The 24,346-nt window shown below is 42.9% G+C and overlaps 2 protein-coding genes across 10 annotated transcripts in view; both read right to left on the bottom strand.

Moving 5' to 3' along the window:
• Positions 1-129: 129 nt before the first annotated feature.
• On the bottom strand, positions 130-1,338 carry LOC6579854 (ribosomal RNA-processing protein 8). The gene has a single exon (XM_002005691.4). It carries the CDS (start codon positions 1,247-1,249, stop codon positions 170-172), a length of 1,080 nt encoding a protein of 359 aa, XP_002005727.2. The 5' UTR covers positions 1,250-1,338; the 3' UTR covers positions 130-169.
• Positions 1,339-1,441: 103 nt separating this feature from the next.
• LOC6579855 (mitogen-activated protein kinase kinase kinase kinase 5) overlaps positions 1,442-24,346 on the bottom strand; it is a 54,537-nt gene continuing 31,632 nt past the window's right edge. For 4 of the 9 annotated variants that reach the window (XM_032730164.2, XM_032730162.2, XM_032730163.2 and 1 more), the window contains exons 3-15: positions 20,209-20,629; positions 14,618-14,716; positions 14,222-14,517; positions 12,312-12,399; positions 12,148-12,211; positions 10,159-10,215; positions 8,266-8,304; positions 4,349-5,774; positions 4,151-4,277; positions 3,303-4,094; positions 3,014-3,235; positions 2,808-2,934; positions 1,442-2,737 (exon numbers count right to left, since the gene is read on the bottom strand). In XM_032730164.2, the coding sequence (XP_032586055.1) occupies positions 2,638-2,737; positions 2,808-2,934; positions 3,014-3,235; positions 3,303-4,094; positions 4,151-4,277; positions 4,349-5,774; positions 8,266-8,304; positions 10,159-10,215; positions 12,148-12,211; positions 12,312-12,399; positions 14,222-14,517; positions 14,618-14,716; positions 20,209-20,629 (3,858 nt within the window). In that variant the 3' untranslated portion in view covers positions 1,442-2,637. The remainder of the gene's footprint in view (positions 2,738-2,807; positions 2,935-3,013; positions 3,236-3,302; positions 4,095-4,150; positions 4,278-4,348; positions 5,775-8,265; positions 8,305-10,158; positions 10,216-12,147; positions 12,212-12,311; positions 12,400-14,221; positions 14,518-14,617; positions 14,717-20,208; positions 20,630-24,346) is intronic. The other 5 variants (XM_032730167.2, XM_002005692.4, XM_032730165.2 and 2 more) reach the window with 5 other exon arrangements.

Genomic DNA, 24,346 nt, shown 5'->3' on the forward strand with positions numbered 1-24,346 from the left:
GAATTCACGAGCATCCAGCTTCTGTCAGGCTTATGACTTGAGTGAGGAGTGGTAAAGCGCGCATTACTTTGTTCCGCCTAGGTGGCAACTCTTTACTGCTCAACTGCTTAACGATCAAAGAATTTAATGTGTGATTTTTTAACTACATTTATTTAATGTACAATCTATTTTAACGTTTACGATAGAGGCACGGCTTTAGAGAGAAGGGCTTCAGCTTCACCTGCTTGTCCACATGTCGCATCTTACGAAATTGAAAGAAATAAAAGTAATTTACAGCCACGTCCTTTTTCACCAAGTCGAATCCACAGCTTCCCATAAAGCGCACAAATTCCCGCACATCTTCGAAACGGGATTGAATCTCAGCTATATGGACGATGCCATGCAGCTTCAGTACTCGATTCGCCTCCAGCAGATAATCATTCAGGTTGGTGCCCATCAGCGACAGGCAGTAGACAGCCACATCCAGGGATCGGGCTTCCAACGGAGTATTCGTTATGTTGCAGGCAATGATGTCCTCACGCGTGGACACCAAATCCATGGAGTACACCTTGTTGGGCACTGACTGAGCCAGCTTACCGTCTCCGCAGCCAAAGTCCCCAATGATCAGCGTCTTCGACAATCTTTTGATGATCTTGATGATGCGCGCCAAGGGGTTTGTGGGCCATTTCTCCACCTGTTGGCGATAGCCCGCATGATAAGCTTCGAAGGCTTCGTCGTCGTTTTTGAAAAGCTTCTCGGCCTTCTGGCTGTTCATTGTGTAAAGCTGTTCGTTAATATAGCGAAAACGTCCACCAAGCAACTCAGATTGTAATTTGTTGGCCAGCGTAGCAGGTGTAGCAGCAGCACCTACGACGGATGCGGAGGTTTCCATGGCCTCGACGGCGGCTCCAATCATAGCGGGCTTCAATTTCAGCTGCTTCTTTTTGTTATCCTTGGCAGTTTGAGTGACTGGCCGCTGTTTTTCAATGCGTCCCATTCTTATCCTGTGCATGGCACGCAGTCCATCGTCTGCTTCGTCATCCGATGATTCCGGTGGCGGCGCGAGCGGTCCCTTGCCCAATCTGTAGCTCGTTGCAGTTGCGTTTGTGGAATTCGATTCGTCGGCGTGCTTCTTCACCTTTGGTTTTTTCTTCTTAAGTTTTTTGGCTTTCGCTTTGGCAGTAGCTCCATTGCTCGCTACCTGCACGGGCTTGAATTTGATAACTTCGACACCTTTGTCCCATGGCGGCACCTCAAATGCCATTTTCATTAAACTTTTTCGGCCTTAAATCAAAACAAACTCGGGCAACACGTGAAATTAAATTGTGTTGTTGATAGTGTAACCGTCTACGACTTAGCTGAAAATGTCATAATATGCAATTAAACCAATCTGGCAACACCTATCAATTGTGCTGCCAACTTATTGCCGACTAAGCGCGCGCATTTTGCTCAAATTCAAATCTCTTGTTTTAAATACTTTTATTTTTGCACTAAACTAAAGTTCAACAAGTTTTTTGTATTAATTTATAATTTTGGGTTTCTCGCTATTCACGTACAACTAATTAACTTAAGACATATATATAATATTTTTTTTACAACTGAAGACAAATGTGCTGCTGGGAAAAATTGTTCTCTTAGGCTAAAATCGTAATTATGACAATCAGTTTCCGAACGTCTTTACAATGCAATCGTGTTTTAAATAGAATTATTTGTTATTTTTAGAAAATGCTTAATCTACTTTGTTTCCCAACAAACCATTTTTCGCTCTCTCACACTCATTCAATCAATACTTTCACAAATTATTGAACTCTTTTGTTGTTTTTTGTTTCCAACGTTATTTTTTTGTTTCAATGCAGTTCCTGTCCATTCATCAGTTACCAAACTACAAAAACATTTGCGATTTACAATTGTTAGTTACTAATAATGTTTAATTACGAATATAATTTATGCGTTTCGCCTCTGCTTTGACTTTCGCTCTTCAGCTCCACTTTCAATCTTTTTCTCGGACTAATTTATTTGCTTTGTGAGCCTTACACAAATCTCGTTCTCTTTCCTTATTTACTGCTTCTCTCTCCTTCTAAATCTGTGTCTTATTTATTATTTAATTATTTATGCATAATTAAAAAAACGTTAGGCATATAATTTAAAGCATTTCTGTGTATGTGTGTGTCTCTTCTTCTTCTATATGTATTACAAAAATATAATTACAACGGAATCGGGTAGACGACTGTGCAGCTTAACTTGTTAAATACATTTAATTACATTGCTAAAGTGGATTTGGCAAAGAATGGAAAAATCGTGTGGGCAAAAGGAGGGGGAGACTACGAATCTCATTTTAGAATCAAATGCGCTCTATGTTTGTTTGTTTTTAAATTTTCTTCTCAAGTTCTTCTTTTTTTTTTTTTTGTAATTCTCTAATGTAATGCTCGAATCGAATTATATGTAGCTTACGGCCTACGAGTAATTCAATTACTTTTAGTAGTTGACGCCGACTGTGACGACGGCTGCGCGCTTGAATTTCAAATTTATTGAGTGCGTGTGTGTATCTGGATATACATATACGTACATATATATAGATAGTATATATATGTATATATATTTATATATAGTTGTGTATATGCATATATATTTATAACATCTAGATCAAGTAGCGCCCGCCTAGTAACTGGCCTCGTGACCGGCCAAGATGTACAGATCGTGCCCCTCCTCGCTGCCCAGCGACCCGGTGCGCACAAGTTGACTCTCCAATGCGACGACCCTGTGAAAAGGAAGTGTTACACATACACATATACATCATATATCTATATCTACTCTGCTTAGTCACTTACTTATCGCTGCCCAGCAGCCGATAGGTGCGACTCATGTCCTTAATCTCCTGCGTCACCTCGCCGTTGCGCAGAGACTTGCCCTGCATGCCGTGCTTGTGGAATGCTAATACACTGTCCGGTAGACAAACTAGAGAAGAGAGAGAGGGAGAGAGAATAGATATCAATTAGTACAAGAGAGAGAGGGAGAGAGAGGGAGTCCGACCCACCAATACTGTCCACGTTAAAGTCAAAGTTGAGCTGAGCAACCATCTTCTTGTGCTGCTTGGGATTGCCCTGGAGCGTGACCACCTGCATCACATTGCCATAGCAGACGAGAATGGCGTCCTTCTCCACTTGGTGCACGCGCACCACCTTCAGCAGATCGCGGCGTGGCACCATCGTGGCCATCGCATCATACTCCAAGTCCTCCGCATGGAACCAGCTGGCGCCTGCAGTACAGAAAGCAAAATATTAGTCCAATTCGGATGCAAATGAAAATTTCAGGCCAACTTCCACTGTTCATGTTGATCAGATCCAGCTTGAGGCAGCCGTTGAGCGCCTTGCGCACGCCCGTGCACACAATGGGGTATTCCAGTTCCGGCGTGATGATCATCTCGAAGATGGGCGTATGCCCGTTCTGGACGCTGCCCTGGCCCAGTAAGCTGGTGGCCGGCCACTCGCACTGCTTGAGCAGCATGAATTTGTTCAGCGGATCGTACCACTGCATCAGGAAGATGCCGCTCGGCGTGGCGCCGCACAGATACTTGTAGCCGTTGTAGGGATTGCGTGTGACGCAGCACTGGGTGCAGCCCTTCGTGTCCGGCACTTTGGTGGTTAGCGCAAATTTACGTGGAACCAGCCGCTCGGGTATCTTGTTCATGTGCAGCGAGAAGCGCACCGTCTGCTTCGAGTGCAGGGCGACCAGATCGTGCCGGTAGAGCTGGCACGATTTGCCGGACAGGCTCATCAGCACATCCTTGATCACATACAGCCAGGTGGTGCGACGCGGAAACAGCTGATCGATGGCCGCATCGTGCAGCTCGTTCATATTGAGGTTATAGATGCCCTCCTCGGCCCCAATCAGCAGATGCTGATCCCGTGTCTCCGGATGTATCCACGAGGCGGTGCAGTGCACGCGCAGCGGACAACCGTTGAAGATTTTGGAGAAGCAGGCGCCCATGTGCACCTTGGGCGTCGGTGGCAGCCCGTTCGAAATGGGCCGCGGCGGCGTGTGGCGACGTCGATGCGAGCGCTTGGGCGGCACAGGTGGCGTATTGTTCAACAGATCCGGTTGCGCTTCCTTTTCAACTGTTAGGTATTTAGTTAGGGATATAGATATACACAGTTATATAGGCAATAGCTACCTTCATCATCGTCCTGGGTGCCGCCATCGCTGAGGCTGCGCGTGCGCGACGTTTTGCCCAAATCGTTAAGCAGACCGATTAGCTGATCCATGGAGCTGTGACGTCTTGGTGAATCCTCAATGCCATTCTGCATGTAGATAGATGCGGAGCAGGATTAAAATTGAATTTGCTTGCACCACTCGTGCAGCAGCCACTCACCTGGTTGCTCTCGCTTCGGTAATCACAGTTGTTGCTGTTCTCGCCGCTGGCCGCGTCCGCTTGGGCAAGCTCTAGCACGTCCGAGCTGCTGCTGCGCAAAAGATTCTCATAGAGATGCGCTACCCTGTCGGATGTGAGGCCAGGCGCAGCCGCAGCAGCAGCAGTGGATGCAGTCGAAGCTTGTGCTGCTGCTGCTGCTGCTGACGCCGCCGCCGCTGCTGCTGCTGCCGCTGCTGAGCTGGTCGAGGCGCTGTTGGAATGCGAGAAGCCATCGCCGACAGAGTGTGCGCTAGCCGGAGGCGTGGCAGCTGTCTCATGATGCCTCATATCCAGGCCGTTGCTGCCTTTGATGATGCCGCCATTGCCGCTGCTGCCGCCGCCGCCGCCGCCGCTGCCGCTGACGCCGCTGCCACCGCCGACTGCATCGCCGCTGGAATTATCGAGGAGTAGGAAGCGATTATAAAATGATGCGGATGACGTTGCTGCTGTTGTGGTGCTGCTGTTTGCGAGCGATGATGATGAGAGCAAGCCATGGTCGAGGCCATGCAATGCCTGAGCGGCAGATGAAACTGCCGCCGCCGCCGAGCGATAGTTGCTGCTGTGCCGCAAATAGTGCGCAGCGGAGGCGGAGCAACCAGCGCCCGTTGCTGATGTCGATGACGATGCAGCCACAGATGCTGGACCAGAGGCATAGCCACCAGCAGCAGCCGCAGCAGCAGCAGCAGCCGCAGCAGCAGAAGTAGCCGATGCATTATTCATGGCAATGTCAACGTCCAGATTGATGTCGCCATCGTCGTCGTCGCCAATGCTGGTGGTGCGCAAGTTGGACATGCCCAGATAGGCGCTCAGTCCTGGCATGGAGGCCAGCGAGGCGGACATGCTCAAGGCATTCAAATTTGAATTGAACTTTGAATTCTGATTGGGATTCGGATTCAGATTCTGATTGGCGTTGCAGTTGACGCTGCTGGTGCTGTTGGACGTGGTGGTCAGTGCGTTGTTTGATAGCTGGTTTAGGTGCTGATGGTGGTTGTGGTTGTGGTTCTGGTTCTGGATGTGGTTGTGGTGGTTGTGCTGAGTGGTGGTGGTGGTGCCGTTGCCAGTTGCACTGGTCTGATGATGATGATGCTGATGATGATGATGGTGGTGGTAATGATGCACTCCACAGTTGTTGCTGACGCCGCCGCCGCCGCCGACACCGCTGAGGCCACCACCAACGCTGCTGCTGATGATGCTGCCGCTGCCACCGCCGCCGCCGCCGCTGCCGCCGCTGCCACCGAGTCCGCCTCCGCCTGCAACGCAGCAGCCCCCATTTGTTGATGCAATGCCCCCGCCGCCTCCGCTTACGCCGCCGCCGCCGCCTCCAGCGCTGCAGTTATACTCGGCACTGAGTGCCGAATCTTTGGTGTCGTTCAATGGCAAAGTTGCTCTAAGAGCAGCGACCCAGCGACCAGCGAGTGAAATACACAGCGAGCGAGCGAGACAGATGGATAGAGAGAAAGAGAGATAGGAAGAGAGAGAGAGACGCGTTGGAAGAGAAAGAAAAAGAAAGCCAAAGTGTTTGAGCTTCTTTGTTGATAACACGCACAACATCATTCACTTGTTGGCCAGACCCGCTCCAAGCTAAGCACGGAGGGGCTGCTCCATTTGTGTACGTGTGGGGGGCTGGTGGTGGGGGTGGGTTGTGTCTGTGGTGTTTCTGCACGTGCAGCTCTAAACTGGACGAGTGGGTGGGCGTAGTGGTTGTGTGTGGTGGAGTTAGACTTGTTACATCATGCCCGAAACCCAGACAAGTTAATGCTGCGTGTGTGTGTGTGTGTGGGTGTGTATTAGTATTGCCTCCTATTCTAGTCGTTGTTGTGGTTGTTGTTGTTGTTGTTAGTGTGCAAAACATGCATTGGCAACGCGAAAATGAAGGACATAAATAGGACTTGGGCTGCTTGCAACTATAATTGATGAGCTGAGCCCCGACCACGCCCCTCTTGCCTCTAAGTAAATAAATAAATTAATGCAATGGCCATAAATTATGCATGAGCTGTAAAACTGTTTACAAAAACAAATACGCACACACACATACATATAGAAAATTGCCTTGCACATGAATGCACAGAAAATAGAAAAATATATCAAAAAATACAAAACAAGATGAGCTGGAGAGATAAGGGGGGGGGAGAGAGAGAGAGTGGGAGTAGTAGGAAGTGACTGATAGAGAGTAGATACACACACACACACATACATATGTATATAGAGTAGAGCGGACCATAGCAGACACACATACACACACACACACACATATATATACACCCTTCGACACATACACCCACACATGCATGCAGCAAATGGCAGAAAATTAATTCTTGAATTCTTAACAAAAATAAAATATCCAGCAAATTTTCCAAATAAACTGAATTTCGTATGCAAGCAGCAAATGCAGCCAAAGAAAAGCAAAACAGAAAACAAACAGAGAGAAGCAAAAAAAAAAAAGAAAGAAACAAGAGAAAAGTGAAAAATCTCAGCTACTGCTGCTGTTGCAGGAAAACACACACACACTGCCCTAACCCCCCTCCCCCCTCTCATTCTCTCACTGTGTAAAAACTGAGCTCTGTTCAATTTGAAATTAGTTTTTGGGCAAATGCTCTTCCTGTCCAATTTGCTGCCGTTAAAGGCTCCGACTGTAAACATGTTCAACAGCTCAATTCATCAATTCTTCAATTAGTTTGCTGTGGACAGAGTGTGTGTTCCTGCTGGCTTCTTGTTTATATACTCTACATTGCTTATTTACCAAAATGGCAAATTTACGCTTGTGCGCATATTTTAACAAGCTTTCAGAGAGAGATAGAGATAGAGATAGTGGGAGTGGGAGTGCAAGGGAGCAAGAGTATAGCTGGCCAAACATAATTACACGTTTACAAATGTCTATTTGCTTTTTCTGCTTTCTTTCGTCTTTCGCCTTTCGCTCTCTTGGCAAATAGAAATTGAATTTCGTAATATTGTGCAATCAAAATATACAAGGCCTCATTGGCATTGGTAAGTAGGCAACGGCCATCACAGTAATAACCATAATAATAACTATAAAAGCAATGTGCGGACAAACATTTGCGCACGCATCACATAAATAAACACTAAAAATTCTCCCAAAAAAAAAAAGAGTGAAAAAAAGGGTCCATGGCTCTGTGTGACCTTTCGACAAGTCGAACTGGTTAGTTATGCTGCTCTACGATCGCATATTGCCATGAATTAGTTAAGATTTGTCAGGCCATATCGACAGTCGAATACGTTGCGTATGCGTAATATATTGCGATGCATAGAGCAAGGCAAGGCAAGGCAGTATATTACGTATACGCAGCGAAGAACTTTTAGCAGACAGACAAAGCCCAGGACAAAGGCGAAGTAGGAACAATAGGGAGACGAGAGAGAGAGGGAGAGAGAGAGAGAGAGAGGGAGAGACGACGCTGAAGACTGTAGAAAGTTGTAAAGAAAACAAACAGTAAATTAATAGAACAAAATGAAAGTTGAACAAAAACAGGTGAGGCAAATGCATGGAAAAAGAACTCAGCCAGAGTTGATAATGACTTACAGAGGGAGAGGGAGGAGAGTGAGAGGGGGGGAGCAGTGTAGAGCGTAAATGAACTCTCAAGAGACTCAGTGTATCTATGTGTAAGTGTACGAAACTTTAGCCGTTAGTGGAGCTGTATATCTTTAAGTCTACTATATATGTATTTAGTATATGGTATATATATATTGTGGTATATAGGTATGTGTGTTACTTTAAGGGCTTGTTGGGGTTTGTGTTTGTTAAGTGTGTTGCAGTGTGTTCTTAGCTAATTTACCCAACTAAAACTAAGTTTTATTTTATAGTTTACTTTTTTTTTTGGTTTTTTTGTAAATCATTTCGCAAAAGAAATTATTGGTGTAGTTACCTTAACTTTAGTTCCTCATCAATATATTGTAAGAGGCTCCTACAAAAATCAAACACAAAAGAAATATACGAAAAAAGAAAATGTAAAATCAAAGAAAAATCGTTGTTAAGTTTCCAGTGGGAAAAAAACCAAAAAATCAAAATAAACGCAAAAAATAGACAAAAAACAAATTATTAAAAAGAGTTAAGCAACAGTTGTAAAACAGTTTTAATAAAAATTAAATGAAATTCGACTCTTGCGTAGAATGGCGTAGAAAAAAACAACGGAACAACGGAACAGCGAAACGAGAAACAGCAAAACTCGAAACAATTTGTGAATAAATTTGCATTTTTAGTTTCTTGTTTTTAGTTTTTCGATGTTTTAAATGTTTTAGCTTATGTAACTGTCTGAAATGTCAGATGCTGTTGTAACTGTAAAGCTGTAAGGCCGGTAAATTCAGGGCAGGCAAATGCTGTTACGGCCAATTAAACGCATTAGCCAATTTTCAAAGAGCCATAATTTGTTTTAATAACACATTTTCCAGCACTTCAATCAAGGATTACCCCAGCAAAATACAAAATACAAAAAATTAAAAATTGCCTTATTAAAAAGCAGCAAAGGCACAAAACAAAGGAGAGGCAGAAAAAAAAAGGAGGAACGAAATATGGGCTAATATTTTTGGTTCGCTTTCAGCTTTAATGATGTTTATTGTTCTTGTTGCTGTCGTTTTTTTTTTTTTAATTTTTTTCTCATTTTTTGAGCCTTTGTTGTTTGCTCTTGGCTTGCTTTCAGTGCGACAACATGAAAAGTCAACAAAAAGAAAAACAAAATTTGGAAATGTGTCGCAAAAGGCGGGCTGAAAAACTTTTTGGGCGCCATTCCAGCCATTGCGTGGGCCGTGGGCCGTGGGGCGTGGCACACAGCCAATACACTTGGCGTTCTCAGTACATAAAAGTTGACGCTGTCGCTTTTTATGGCCATCAATAAAAAGGCGCCGAGCAAATATCGAGGGGTTCCATCAAAAGTCGAGGTGTACGAGCTCTATCTGCATAGATGACATCTCGAGGCCCACCTCAACAACAGCAACAACAGCAACAGCAACAACAACAACAGGTGAGTCGTCAATGTAATCATTTTACAGATGACAAATGGCAGCAGCGCCACCTGGCGGACTGCCACGGGGCGTATGTGTAATGTATATTAATTTCTTATTGATTTCTTCTCTCGTGTGCGTGAGGCGAGCAAGATGAGAGACATTAGTCGCGCCGTGAGGCATATATATCGACCATTAAGGCTTGGCCGACGTGAAGCTGACTTCGTTTGAAGTCTTGTCCCTAACTCGCACTGCTGCTGCTGCTGCTTATTATATTTATGTAGCATACTTTTAAGCATACACACACACAGGCACACACACAGGCAGACGCACGTTTGCTGCTCTGGGCAGCACGCATCCATCACAGGCAGCTCAGCTCTGTTCGCTCAGGTAATAGTAATTATTTTTCATGAAGCAGAGTTGCCAGCGCACGTAGAGTTAACAAAGCGCGAGTGCGAAAAACTTTCAACTAGAAATGTGAGCAAAGCAGAGCTCCACAGGCACAGCAAATTGAGAGTGTCTCTGTGTGTGTGTGGCAGTAGCAAATTGCATGAGGCGCGTGCTTGGCCAGAAATCGTGCCGCCAAAATGTTGCAAGCAGTTGTGGCAAGCTGCAGGCAGCCAGGCAGAGGCAGGCAAGCGCACAGTCAAGTCAAGGCCAAGCGGCGTCTGGTGCCAGCTAAATGACATTATGCGCACAGAAGTAGTTGAACAAGAACAAGAAGAAAACGAAGCAGAAGCAGGCGCAACAGCAATGCCACAAAATGTGGCAAGCATAAATATGATTACAGCAGCAGCTGCAGCCACAGAAGCCAATCTAACCTTAAGGACATGTTCATGATAAAAGTGCCGCTGCATCTTGGTCGCTCGCCGTTTTGACTATAGAAAGAGACCGAGAGAGAGAGAGAGAGAGAGAGAGAGAGGGTGAGAGTGTGTGTGTATGTGACTGAGATAGGGCTCGAGTACGTGCGAATTAAATAATGGCACCACAATGACATTTTAGACGAGCTCGTCTAGAGCGCTTTAATTGCATAGTTGCTTAATCTGATGCGATTACGCTGAGCGCATATGTAAAATGCATCAGTCGAGATGAAGGGCTTAACTCTAATGGCAGACTATTGACAGCCATATGCATAATTAAGTTAACACAATGTGGCAGACGAAAAGGGTTTACTAATTAATATAATATTTTTACAATATAATATAATATGAATTTTAATGATATTTAGGTAATTTTTTTTTTTATATTTTGATTTATTAAAGCCATACGGGGTAGTTTAGTAACCCCTATTTAGGTAAACTGATATAATTTCTTAAGCATCTCAGCTACAAATGACAAAGCTGAACAATTATTGTTATTATTATTATTAAAATTATAATTATTATTATTATTATTATTATTATTATTATTATTATTATTATTATTTTATTATTATTTTTTTATTTTTTTATTTTTTTATTATTATTATTATTATTCTTATTTTTATTTATTTAATTATTAGTAATCCTATGATTTTTTTTTTTTCAAAGTACAATATTGTAAATCCTTTTCGGCTGCCACATTATTATTATAATTATAATATTATACATAATTATAATAATATTAAATCCTTAATCTTTACAGAGCAATGGTATTCAGTGAATACTTAGGCTAAAGGCTCCTGAAGAGCTGACACTGTATTTGATATTCCAATAGCATAGTTCGCAAATAACTGTTGATCGTCTCTGGATGTCTGTCCCTTGTGTGTTTCACTTTGAAGTAAAAAATACTCAGAGCAATCGATTGCATCGGTTCTTTAACAAGTGCGTTCGATCGGACAGTTCTTTCAGCTCTGAGCTTTAACGAACCTTTTGGTTGAGTCTTATATAGCAAAAGGTCTCTTGTTTATTTATTGGTATGTCTACGAGGGCTGTGTGCGTGAATTGAGTGCGTGGGTGTGAGGACTCTCTGCATTATTAGCTGACTGGCTGAGTCTCTTTATACGAACATCGATCGTATCGCTGCCTAAACGACGTTCGTGAAAAGAGCGTCACACGAATAGATCAACCCAAGGCGCTCAAACGAATACCAAAACGAACAGAGCCGAAGGCGCTTGCTCAGAGCGAGACAGAGTGAGAGAGGGAGAGCGCGCGATTGAATATGATATTTTCGGTTGATCTCGTGAACAGAGTGTAGGAAATAAAACGGAGAACAGTTATTTGTGAGTCAGATATTTACTGGCAAATATTTTTATTTATTTTTATTATATATTCAAGACCTTAAAGATGGTTTCCTATCCTCCTATCACATTCCAAAAATAATAAATAATAAAAATAATAATACAAAAATTTGCCTAAAATATTTTGGGCTCTCAATTCGCAATTAATTTGCAACTTTTTAAAAAACTTTGTTGTCCAGTGTAATTATTATTATAAAAGTACTCCAACATTCCCTTATATAAGAAATGCATTACAGCTTTTGAAAAGACTTTGCAATAATTTCGATATTTTTGCATAATGAGGTGTAAAAAAAAAAAAAACAGAGATAGGCAGATAAAGAGAGAGAGGGCAATTCAAATATAAAAGAGAAATATCTGTATAGATGTGTGTCTGTGTGTTTGAGTGTGTGTGTGAATTATAGATGAGATCCAAACTGAAGCAATTAACAAAAGAGAAGCCAGCAAATGCGAATCTTGGTAAATAAGAGATGTCAAATGAAAACAAAAAAAAAGGCTGTAGCAAAGTTTTCAGGCAACGCGATTTCGATATTGTATGCGATTCATATCGATATATATGTATGTATATAAAAAAAATGTAGTTGGGCCAACTTACATGTCGCTGGGCAACGTTTCGGGACTAGAAGAACGCTCATACCACGTCGAGTTTGTCGTCATGCCTGCGAAATGCAAATTGCAAATTTTAATAATACATTTAATTTCCTCCCTTTCTGTTTTTTTTTCTTTTCCCCATTTTTCAGATCTCGCCTCTTAACTTGCCTGTTTTGAGCGTGTGGTTCTGTGCCGGAACCCCATTGGCACGCGACGTCATTTTGCTGGGAATCCGCTGCGGTACGCCGGCCACCGTCTGCAAAGGAGCGAGAGAGACAGAGAGAGAGAGAGAGAGAGATTGAGTGCTAGAGCAGGTGGAGAATGTGGCGTAAGTCAAAGTTAGTTTTAATGACAGACGCTGGGACTGTGGGACGCTTGGCCAGTCGCTGGTGACAAAGTTTTCAGCTTACGATAAAATCTCATAAATCAAAATCATATTCGTCCGCCCCTGCCCCTGCCCAGGCCCCTCCTGTCGGGGAAAGAGCTAAACTGCCAGCCGAGCTGAGACATGCGTTACGCCTGGCCATAACAAAACTTGGCACTAAGTAAAATTTGCATATATATGTATATATATATATATTACGATATATATGTATATAATGCAAGTTGACTGCGAAGAGCTAAGCAAGCGCCGTCGCCTCGGACAGTGACTGACAGCGCAAAGTTTTCGCAAAACAGCCAAACAAATTGAAGATTTATGAATTGACATGCCGCCTACAGGCACATCCATCCTCTCACACACACACACACACACACACAAATGACTTTTTAAATTGGTCCTTCATTAAATTTGCATTTGTTAGACACGGCTTTGTGGAGCCCCCAATCGACTCCTAGACGAACTCGGACGTCTAGACGACGACGAGGACATTAATGCATAAGCCAAATGTCTTCAAGATTATAAAAATTCATTTAAATTTTAAATTTAATTTAAGCCAGCTTCCAGGTAACTTAATCGAATTAACCGCAACAGCTCGACTAAAATGTGAAAATTAGTATAAACTAATAACAAGTATAAATATGTATTTTATTTCTATAGGCAAATCAGTTAAAGTTAGGGTATACTGAAGTTGGGAATGAGGCTTAAAGAGAAGCTGAACAAAATTATGAATATATCTTGGAGTTTAGGTTTGAATGGAATGAAAGTTAGGCTAAGTTGCACTTCAGCTTATTCGAAAGGAATGAAGCTGAAGAGGAATATGAAAATTGATCTGAATTTGAGTTTCAAGTTTGAATGGAAACGAATAAAGACACTAAAATTGAATAGAAGTTGGGGTATATTGCAGCTGTGTTGTTTAGATAGCATATTAGCTTTTGAATCAAACAGAAATATGAAAATGTATTCAAGTTTAAGTTTCAATATTAATTCAGATTCAAAATTTTTCAAAGTTAGGGTATATTTCAGCTGGGCAAGTTATTCAAACAGCTCAGCGGTTATCTTAATCGAGTTAACTTCACTACATAAATTAACTTTCTTTTCCAAGTGCCCTAGCTATGTTGATAATATATACAGATATATAATATACATACGATATATTGAGTTCGAGTTCCTTAGCCTCTCGATAGAACGAAACCCAAACTTTACTTTTAAGGTATGAAACTTAGTTGCTTAGCTTAGATTTCACGTCGTAATTGTTTAGTTTTAGCAGCTTCGTCGACTGCCAGATCAGGACTGTATCGCAGCACTTCCAAGAAGTTTGGAGCCCCGTGCAGGACTTACTCCTACTTAACCTGGCCTATTTCAAAACTTCTTCGCTTGCACTCTGCGCACTCAGCGCGTATTGATTTTGCGGCGTAGCGAAAATGATTAGGGCCACTGCCTCGGGTAGTCGAGCCCTTAAATTAGGATTCAAGGTGTCTAATGGGCCACTAAATCTTCAGGACTTGCTGCCATTGTGGCGAACTAAGTAAATATAACTGGGGCAGGCAAGAGGCAGCCAGGCAGCGAAGCAGCGCTAAAAGCGCAAATAAATTACGTAAGAAAAGGAACAAAAAATGAAATAAGGTGGCAAAAGGCATTCGGGGGCACAGTCCGTTCTCGTTGGGGCGTGGGGCATGGGGAATGGGGCAGTGTTTACCTCCTCGTCGCCGTCGAGATAGTAGTATGGCGTATTGGGACTCTGGTATTTTTGGAGCAGCTCCTTGGGCACTCGCAGCGACATCTCGCTCTGTACAAAGGGATGCTGGAGCAGCCGCTCGGCGGTTGGTCGCTTCTTTGGATTCTTTGTCAGTGCGGTCTTGATGAAGCTGTGAAACGTTGGGCTCCACTTCTCTTTGTTGCTCAATGACGGCGGCTTAAAGCCGCTCTTCGACATCAAGAACAGGGCGCGCATCGGATGCAAGTCGAACATCGGCGGCTGCAGTTCAGCCAGTTCTAATCGTGTGAGAGAGGGAGAGAGTGAGAGAGAGAGAGAGAGAGAAACATTGAATCAAGTGCAATCAATTTGCCACTGTCAATGAGGAATGCTGCTCACCAATTGCCGTAATGCCGCAGGCCCAAATATCACAGAGTTGATTGTAGCCGCCCTTTCGCTCCACGGCGGCCACCTCGGGCGCCATCCAGTAGGGCGTGCCTGCAGAAGAAGAAGAACAAATGTGGATGAGTTACGGTATAGCAAACAATATGAGTTAGCTTAATGTTAGTTTGTATTCGGGTATGCCTGACTGGCAGATACCCTAACTAATATATACCTTTAAGCTAGCATTAAGTAATTTACATATTTTTGTTTTTTATTCTTATGCATTCCGTTACATAAAAATTTTATTCAATCAAACACCAGCAGAGGTAAAAAAAAGAATGATAAAATGCCTTAATTGAGATTGGGGCATGCCACATACCACAATTCCGCATTCAGAATTAAATGCTCTCACTACATGTGACAACAGTGGCCACAGTTGGCGCACAATTTAATTAAAATGTGAGCGATGAGGACACAAAAGTGACAGCAATTCTGTTAATTGAATGTCTGCTGCGAGCGTTGCACAATTAATAGATACTCTCTAACGAAAATAGAGAGAGATGGCCAGGAGAGACAGAGAGAGGGAGAAAGATTTATAAGATAACGAAGAGAGGGGGAGAGAGCGAGAGAGAGAGAGAGAAAGAGAAAGTTAGAAGGCATAACAGAGAGATAGACAGAGGGAGAGATAGAGACAGACAAGGACACAGATAAGGGAAGAATGAGAACGAGGACATAAAGAGTGAGTTGAGAGTGACAGATATTTGTTATTGGACAGGTATTAAATATTGGACTCTATGTCTGGAGAGACAATGAGAAACAGTTAAGAAAATACAGACAGATTAAGAGGGACTGAAGAAGACAGAAGAATATATGCAGAAAGTGTATATTGAGAAAAAGAGTGAGAATGAGAGAGAAAGCTAGAATTATAAAGACCAAGAGGCACAGAGAAGAGGCAAAATTAGGGATTGACATTGAAAAAGTGCGCGAAGGAGAGAGGAATAAGACGAGATAAAGCGAGGGAGCGACAGAGGAAAAGCAAAAGATATTCAGCATAGCAGATAGAGAAATGTAGAGAAGAACAGAGTGAAACTGAGAGAGAGAGAGAGAGAGATTAAAATTGAGAGAATGATATTGTGATAATGATAATGTGAGAGAGAGACAGCTAGCAAGCACATTGACTGCCGTGAAATATGCAGGTCTACAACAAAGAGAGGCACACTGAAAATAAGGAGTTCGATACGCTCCATCAAGCACAAGCAAAAGGCAAATAGTTTCAGCTCTTGAGACTCGTACACCAATGCACGAGGGAGAGAGTGAGTGTGTGGTGTGTGTGTGTGTGTGTGTGTGTGTGTGTGTGAGATTTGAGCCGAGTCGAGAATCACATTTGGCTTTATTGCATGTAGACACGGCTGTCGCCAGCTCAGCTGCTGCCAGCTCGGCCCGACAGCTCGGCCACAGCAGAGAGTAGGTGACAACGAGCCTGACAATCCCGTTGATGGCGCTGAGTGCCGTTGGTTGCAGCTGACTTTTAAGTGGCACTAAACAGAGGCATAAGCACGCTTTTTGATTATTTTTATTAAATGATAAGACATTAGCTGGCAGCAGTCGCCGTTGTCCTGCAGCAGCCGTTACAGCGTCTGTAATAGAGTTGGTGTTTATGTGTATGTGTGTGTGTGTGTGGATGTGTCTGTGTGTCTGTTTTATTTGTTCTGTTTGCGGTTTCATATGCAGACACTATGATAGACAGAGCGGAGCAGACACAGACACCAGATTCATCTCTCTCTCTGTGTGTGTGTGTGTGTGTGTTTATCAACACATTTGTCATAGCAACAATGTCGTGTATTGAAGGAGCTCTCGAAATGATAAAACTGAGCGACAGTCAACATTGTTTGCCAACTGCAGACACAACTACAAACACACACACACACACACACACACACACACACACATACAGACAGACAGGGGCAGACACTCAGGAGACAATCGTCTGCATCTCGCTTACATATGCCCTTTGCCCGTCGTTGTCTGTCTGTCTCTCTGTCTGTTTGTCATTTGCAGCATCCTGACACTCATTGGGTCGCTGCCACAGCTATTGACATGTGAGAGATTGTTTCTGCTTCTCTCTCTCTCTCTCTCTCTCTCTCTCTCTCTCTCTCTCTCTCTCTCTCTCTCTCTCTCTCTCTCTCTCTCTCTCTCTCTCTCTCTCTCTCTCTCTCTCTCTCTCTCTGTCTCTCTCTCTCTCTCTCTCTCTCTCTCTCTCTCTCTCTCTCTCTCTCTCTCTCTCTCTCTCTCTCTCTCTCTCTCTCTCTCTCTCTCTCTCTCTCTCTCTCTCTCTCTCTCTCTCTCTCTCTCTCTCTCTCTCTCTCTCTCTCTCTCTCTCTCTCTCTCTCTCTCTCTCTCTCTCTCTCTCTCTCTCTCTCTCTCTCTCTCTCTCTCTCTCTCTCTCTCTCTCTCTCTCTCTCTCTATCTCTTCTCTGGTTAAACGGAATCGTTAATTCGCACAGGGAGCGAATAAAAACGATTAGTGTCCATCTACAGGCATTACTCAATATTATTAATGACTTTTGCAGTAGATTTTATAGACAACATAAATCACATTACGGGCTTACAATTAGCAGCAAATCGTTTGGATGAAACGAGCTCAAACGCTGTCAAATCTTGAAATTTATGCGCAAACATTGAGATTTTTTTTACGACATCAGCGAACGCATTAAGCACTAAACCCAACCTTGTGCAAGGCCAGGATATGCCCAAGCTCTCTGCATAAATCCCTGCTGACATAAAACCTTTTTCGTCATCGTCTTCGTCGGCGTCTTTGCTTTTTATTGCAGTCACAACTCAAATGTCAACTCCACACCGCTTCCCGCTGCGCTCTACGCTTTATTGACTGCTTCAAGCAAATACGAATGGGGCGTGGCTGGCAGGAGGCACGCGCTTGTCGACGGGGCAGCTGTCATAATTTAATTAACGCGCCCCTCTTAGCCGTCGCTTCAAACGGTCAGAAGTCAGCAAAGTTTCCTTTTATCAAGTGCACTCGCCGAGAATTCAAGAACTTAATTAACTGCTCAGCCCAGCGAGCACTCAACCGATTTACGTCACAGATTAAGGCTGACCAAAACAAAAGCCTCTACTCATCCATTTCGGTTACATAGTTTACCAATAGCCAAACGGTTCGCTTGATTTGAGCTCAGTCTCAGGCTTGCGCAATGGGTAAATGTGTGTGTGTGTGTGTGTGTGCGCGTGTGTGTGTGTGTGTGTAAGAGAAGAATTTTCTAAATTTGGAATTATAATAAGATTGACAAGGCTTACAGACTTTCATCTCGGCTGCACGCTTGCCTGATAAGTAAATATTTACATATAAATTACGTATACAACCCGTTGCTCAAGTCTTAAAGCGAAGCCTTGCTCGCCTCGCTTGCCTTGAGCCGAAAGCTGCTTAACGCAGCGCAGCAAAAAGAATCTATTAGTGCAGATATGAGTGAGTGAAACGGAGAGAGGGACAGACAGAGAGAGAGAGAGAGAGGGAGAGGGAGAGAGGCAGAGTGGCACTCATGCAAGACCAGACTCTTGCCAGTTCAACAAAAGACCAAGTCCAGAAGCCCCAAAAGGGACATTTTTAAGAAATTACATTCTTTTTCCCACTGAGTTTGGCAACAAAATGAAAACTCAATGGGAGCTGAAGCACCGCACCGCACCGCACCGCACTGCACAGCAGGCAGCTAACAATGCTTGAAACGGTGACTGTCCAGCGCCAGCCTAGCTACCTCTGTCCACCTGTTCGCCTGTCTGCCTGTCTGCCTGGCCTCGAGTTGTTGGTTGTCCTCGCTTATGTTTGCTTGGGCCATGTCTGCAGTTGATATTTTCGTTTTAAATTGAATTCTTTCACATGCCTTTAAATTATTCACTCACTCATTCGCTCTCTCACTCTCACACTCGCACGCGCTCTCTCTCATTCTTTTCGTTCTCTAAATCAGTTGCTATTTGTCTCGCTCAGCTGTGCGTTTGGCACTTTTTTACTCAAGTGATTATTATTGTTCTAAGCCACGCACATTATTATTCTTATTACTTCAGCTCAGTTGAGTTCTTTATTTTTCTTGGCAATTTATTTCATTTTCCATTGTTTATTTCACACGCTTTTTTGGCACTCTCTCTCTCGCTCTCTCTCTCTCTCTCTCTCTCTCTCTCTGATATCCTTTAAGCATTTAATTGCTGTTTTTCTGTTGGACTTTCATATAATACGTAGTATTTGCTAGTCTGTCATTCAGCATATATCATATCTTCTTTTTCCTTTCTCGCTTTGCTCCTTGCTATTCTTTTTTCATGCTTATTTGTTTGTCTGTTTGTTTGTTTTGGGGCTGTTGTTGTGCAAGTGTTTAAAAGCGTGAAAAGCAATTGCGGTTACTGTCAGAATCCTGTCAAAGAGTCCCTTTCTTAGCATGCTTCTCCTTCTCTATGTGTGAGTGTATGTGTGAGCTAACATGTCTGCTTCTGCATTTCTACACAATGATAAACACCTAAGCTAAATCGATGCAGCATGTCTTACTCTTTCGTCTCTCTCTCTCTCTCTCTCTCTCTCTCTCTCTCTCTGTCGCTCTGCTCTTTCAGTCTGTCCGTATGCTTTCGTTCGCTCCATCGCTCATATTTGTTGTTGTGGAAATAATGCCAAAATATTATTCGCATACATTTGTACATCTGCACATAGTCATAAAAATCGCCTCTATTCCATTTGCATAAATCGTGTGCCGCACAGCGAGCGCAGCTGTTGCAACAGTTTGCGCATTTGTTAGCAGCCCAATATTTGCAACGCAGACAACAACAGATAACAGACAACCAACAAAAACAACAACAACAACAACAACAAGGTGCTGGGTCTGAGCTGAAAGTGTGTCCTGTGCACATTTCTATTTAAGTTCATAAATAAATAAAGCGCTGCTAAAACGCCTTGGGCCAATTGCAGCTGCTGGCTAAAATCTCAATATCACGCATACGCAGCGTAGCTAAATAAAACTTGAATATTTACAAACAAATTATGAATTGATAAAGTTCTCCGAACTAAATTATTCAATTCCGTTATGCTGGGCAACAAGTATTGCATATATTTAAATGTGTTAAGTGCTTCAATTTGAATGCAAACCAAATAACGACATCACTCATACGCAGCGTGCGCTAACTGAATATTTGCACACAAATTGGAAATTCGATAAGCATTATATGATTATTATTTCATTTATTTATGCTTAGAGCTGTTAGCTTTATGATTGAGTCGAGTTGCGATAGCAATGCAATTATATTACGCATACGCAGCGTGTGCGATGCACTAATTAAAATTGAATAACTTTACACATTATCTTGAATGATATTATTAGAGTTACGTAAAAATATAGAGAATTTGCTAATAATATACACTCGACTCGCTGTCTGAATAGACTGTAGAAAGTTAACTTTATTAAGCATACGCAGCGTTGGCAAACAACTAAAAGCTGTATATACAAAAATCTTGGGGATATTTCTGAATATATAGAATATTAGTGTTATATATTATATTATTATATGATTGGCTTTACACTATCACATATGAATATTGTTTTATTTGTCTTCACACTCACCTATGAAACTCTTTCGCTTGTTAATTGTGGCTGTTATCTGCGCGGAGACACCAAAGTCGGCTAGCTTCACGTCGCCATTCTCGGTTAGCAAAATGTTGGCGCCTTTGATGTCACGATGCATTTTGCCCTTCTGATGCAGATACTCCAGGCCCTTCAGCGTCTCGCGGCACATGTACGCAATTTGCAGCTCTGTCAGCGGCCCGGTCACCTGATAGATATCCTGCAGGCTGCCACCGCCGCAGTACTCCATGCAAATCCACAATTTGTCGCGCCGCAGATAGGAGCCGTAGTAGGCAATGATGTTCGGGTGCCGGCAGTCGCGCATCATGAAGATCTCCTGCTGGATGATCTGTATGTCGTCGGAGGGCTCCAGCTTAATGACTTTGATGGCGGCCAGCTCATTGCTCTGTATGCGTTTCGCCTGCAAACATAAAAATGCCAAAGCAAGAGAGTGAGTGAGAGAGAGATACAGAGAGAGATAGAGAAAGAACCAGCATTAATCAAAATGTGCATTCGCAAATGCACAAGAAAACACTGAAGCAATCTGTGTGCAGCGGCTCGTTAAGTTGCTCGACTTTCGTTCCGCCCGCCAATGCCCGATTTTCAATACTCTACCTTTGGCTGCGCATCTGCATATTTGCACACACCTGCCGTGCGTGTGTATGTGTATGTGTGTGTGTGTTTGTGTGTGGGATGTGCCCATTGTACAACTTCATTCATGCAAATATTTTCAATAAATTTTTTCTGTTTTTTTTTTCCTTTTTCTCTCTTCCTCTCCCCCTCTCCTTTTTCTTTCATTTGCTATGCGCTCACACATTGAAATTGCCGCCACATAAAACAATGTGTGTAGCATATATATAATATATACATATATATCCTATATGCATTTCTGTATTCCACCAAAGGTTTGCAAGTCTATCAAGTATATTAAAATTTTTTCCGCACCGAGTTTCATTGAAATTTAATTGCTTTTCTGATTTAAGTGGGCAGAAAAATCGATTTTGAATTTCATAAATTCAAGTAGACATCTTTTCAATTAATTAATAATTACGAAAGTCAGGTTAGTGATAAACAAGAGCCAGAGGAATATTTCAACTATCGCTAATATACAACTGTTGTTCTATTCAATATGATTTGTCATTAGATTATGAATCATCTGACAGCTGTCGAACGTGTGGCAATAATTAAAAACAATTACCGAAATACTGGCTAAGCTGTTCATATATACAGCTAATTTTGTTGTGCAGTCAGCCGGCATTCGAAACAACAGTAAAAAGTTGAACCTTGAACGCATTGTGTTGCGTTTAAAGATAAGGATTGATAGAGATATTGATAAGAAGAATTTATATAAAAATTATTGACATAGCAAACAAAACTGATGTAGCAGCAAGAAAGTAGATTTAAGAGAAACAGGAAATTAGATTTGAGATGCTTTTACTATAATCATCATAATCGTAAATGCTAAACAGAGTGAAGCCATATTTGACCATAAGCTTAAAGACAGCCAAGACAGACGCAAGGAATCCTATTCTCTGCTATTCATATTGAATTCATATTCATATTCAGCCATTCATATTGTTTCTTCTAATAGCATGAATGCAGCTTCAATGCAAAACCAGAAACAAATTGATATCTAAAACAGTTTTTCTTTTATAAGAATTTTCATTTGCTTTTTGTTCACAGCTTGCAAAATATAATAGAAAATGCTTTCAATTTTCCGCACTATAACAGAAAATGCTTTCATATTTTACAAACGTAATTACCAGCACGATTTCAATGACCTCTCGATGATTTCGAATTGCTGAAATTTCTCTCAATATCTATATGATATCCTCATGATTACAGCTTAATGATCATAGCTTTAGTCGGCTGCATTCAGCCGTTTATATGGCAGTTAACATCTAAAATGATTTCAGTGTTTTCGCTCGCCTTAATTGCGCTCAATTGTCGCTTAAATGGGTTTAACCTTTGCCCTCCCTCAATGAATCGTAAACGGCAAACGGGCAAACGGGCAAGCGAAGGCTAACTGCCATGTGTTTACATTGATGGGACGACTGGCCTAGTCGTCTGTCTATCTATCTATAGCTGTAGATGGATACCATGCCATGTGGATTCATGCCTTACTCTGGTCTGCTCTGCTCTGGTCTAACTGCTATTGCATTTCACTTAAGAGCCGAGCTGTGCTTCGTTTGCTTTGGGGCTAGCTACGGCCCCTTAACTTGTTTGCCCACCCACATGCAGCAGCAGCAGCAACGGCGGCAGCAGCACCTGCATGTATCCACTTGCTGGCTCAACTGTTTATCCTTGAGGTGCTGCAGTTCCTGTTCGTGTCTACATGCATCTGCCATTTATCCCAGCATCAAGCGTTTTATCTTTATATTTTCGTTTTATTTTTCTTTTTATCTCTCTTTTATTTTTATATTCTCTCGCTCGCCCGCTCGCCCGCTCGTCCGCTCGCTGGCTGCTGGCTCGAGCTCTGCCAGCGCTGTTTCAGTGTTCTTCAGTGAGTTTTTATTTTTATTTTCATTGCATTTATTATTCAATGCATGCAGAGACTTCATGCTTCATGTTGTTTAGCTTGTTGTCTGAGTGGGTTGGTGGCTTGCGGAGTTGCCTAAGCTGTTCGTCCCCACTCTCAATCTCGCTCTCTCTCTCTCTCTCTTTCTCTCACTCTCTCACTGGGTGTGTGTGACCCAATTTTCTTAATAGTGATCCGTATGAGCTTTCAGCAAGGTATATTATTCGATGATCAGGCTTTAGTTATCCACACGGCAATCCTTTTAGCTCTCTGAGTGTGTGTGAGTGTTGCTGGCTGTTGGCTGTTTTATTTTTTATCCAGCCAGCCTCTAATGAAGATAAAACGATTTTTATGGCTGTGCTCGCTTTTCAGTTTCAGCTCGTTTACCAACAGCACCCCAGCTCCTACTCCTCCTCCTCCCCCTCCTCCTCCTCCTGCTGACTGTTTCTGTTGCGTTCCTTCAATTTTTCACAACGCTTGCATTTTGTATGTTGTATTTCAATGTTGCATATTCTGTGGCAGCCGCAGCAGCAACAACAGCATCATCATCATCATCATAATTTGAACAGCAATGCGAGCCAGCCAATCTCTGCGTATACTTTATATTGCAGCGGCACATGTGGCAAAGTGAAACGATGACAGGCAACAACTTTTCGCAACATTAACGAGCTTCAACCAACCAACCAACCGTCCGTCCGTTCGTCCGTTCGTCCATCCGTCCGTCCGTCGTCGTCGTAGTTCCTTTGGGTGTGCCAAGGACAGCCCCGTTGCGGCCACCCTCACATTTGACTTTGCTTGTTTCTTCATCTTGTTTATGGTAAATAAATTATGCGTGATTTTTAGACAAGTTCCTGGTGCTCGTAAACCCGCATCATAGCTAAAACCAAAGACGACGACGACGACGACGACGACGACGAGCATGAAATGCCAAAGAGATGGCTTTCGCTTCTGCTGATGCTGCTGTTGCATAAAAAGCTACAGATACGGCCAAGGCAGCAGCAGCTGGCAGGAAACGATGTGCTGCAGCACATCCTGCCAGGCAGTGAAGCCAGAAGGAGCCACAGCCACGGCCATAGCCATAGAGCTCGAGATATGCAGCATCAACAAATTTATAATGAACTGCTTTCTCAGCTCAACAAACGGAGGTGGGCGGAGTTACCTTCAGATGCAAATACAAGGAGCTACCTTCTCGCTCTCTCTCTCTCCCTCTCTCTCTTGGTTTCCCTGCCTCTTTCTAATATATGCATATATATAGAGATATGTATTTCACTATCACTGTCTCTGTCTTTTCCTATCACTCACTCGACTGACTGCATCAGTTCTGCTGGTGAAGTTTTCTAGAGGCAACTGCAAAAGTCACGGCAAAACTTTTAATGACTTTGTTTGGCTTCAATTTCGCTGCGCTGCGCCATCAACTGATTTATGTCTGCAATCTATCTTCTTCCTATTTGCTTTAATTAAAAGTGCATTATAAGAATCATCGACAAGGCCCGCTGTAATACAGAGAGCCGACTTGAGAGGCTGGCGTATTTTAAATTTCATTCAAGAGCAAATGACAGCGAAACAACATGAAATGTTGCGACACGCTTTGTCACGCCACGCCACGGCATCTGATGAGCA

The sequence above is a fragment of the Drosophila mojavensis genome, unplaced genomic scaffold (genome assembly GCF_018153725.1).
Source record: "Drosophila mojavensis isolate 15081-1352.22 unplaced genomic scaffold, ASM1815372v1 contig_80, whole genome shotgun sequence".
NCBI classification, from domain to species: Eukaryota; Metazoa; Arthropoda; class Insecta; order Diptera; family Drosophilidae; genus Drosophila; species Drosophila mojavensis.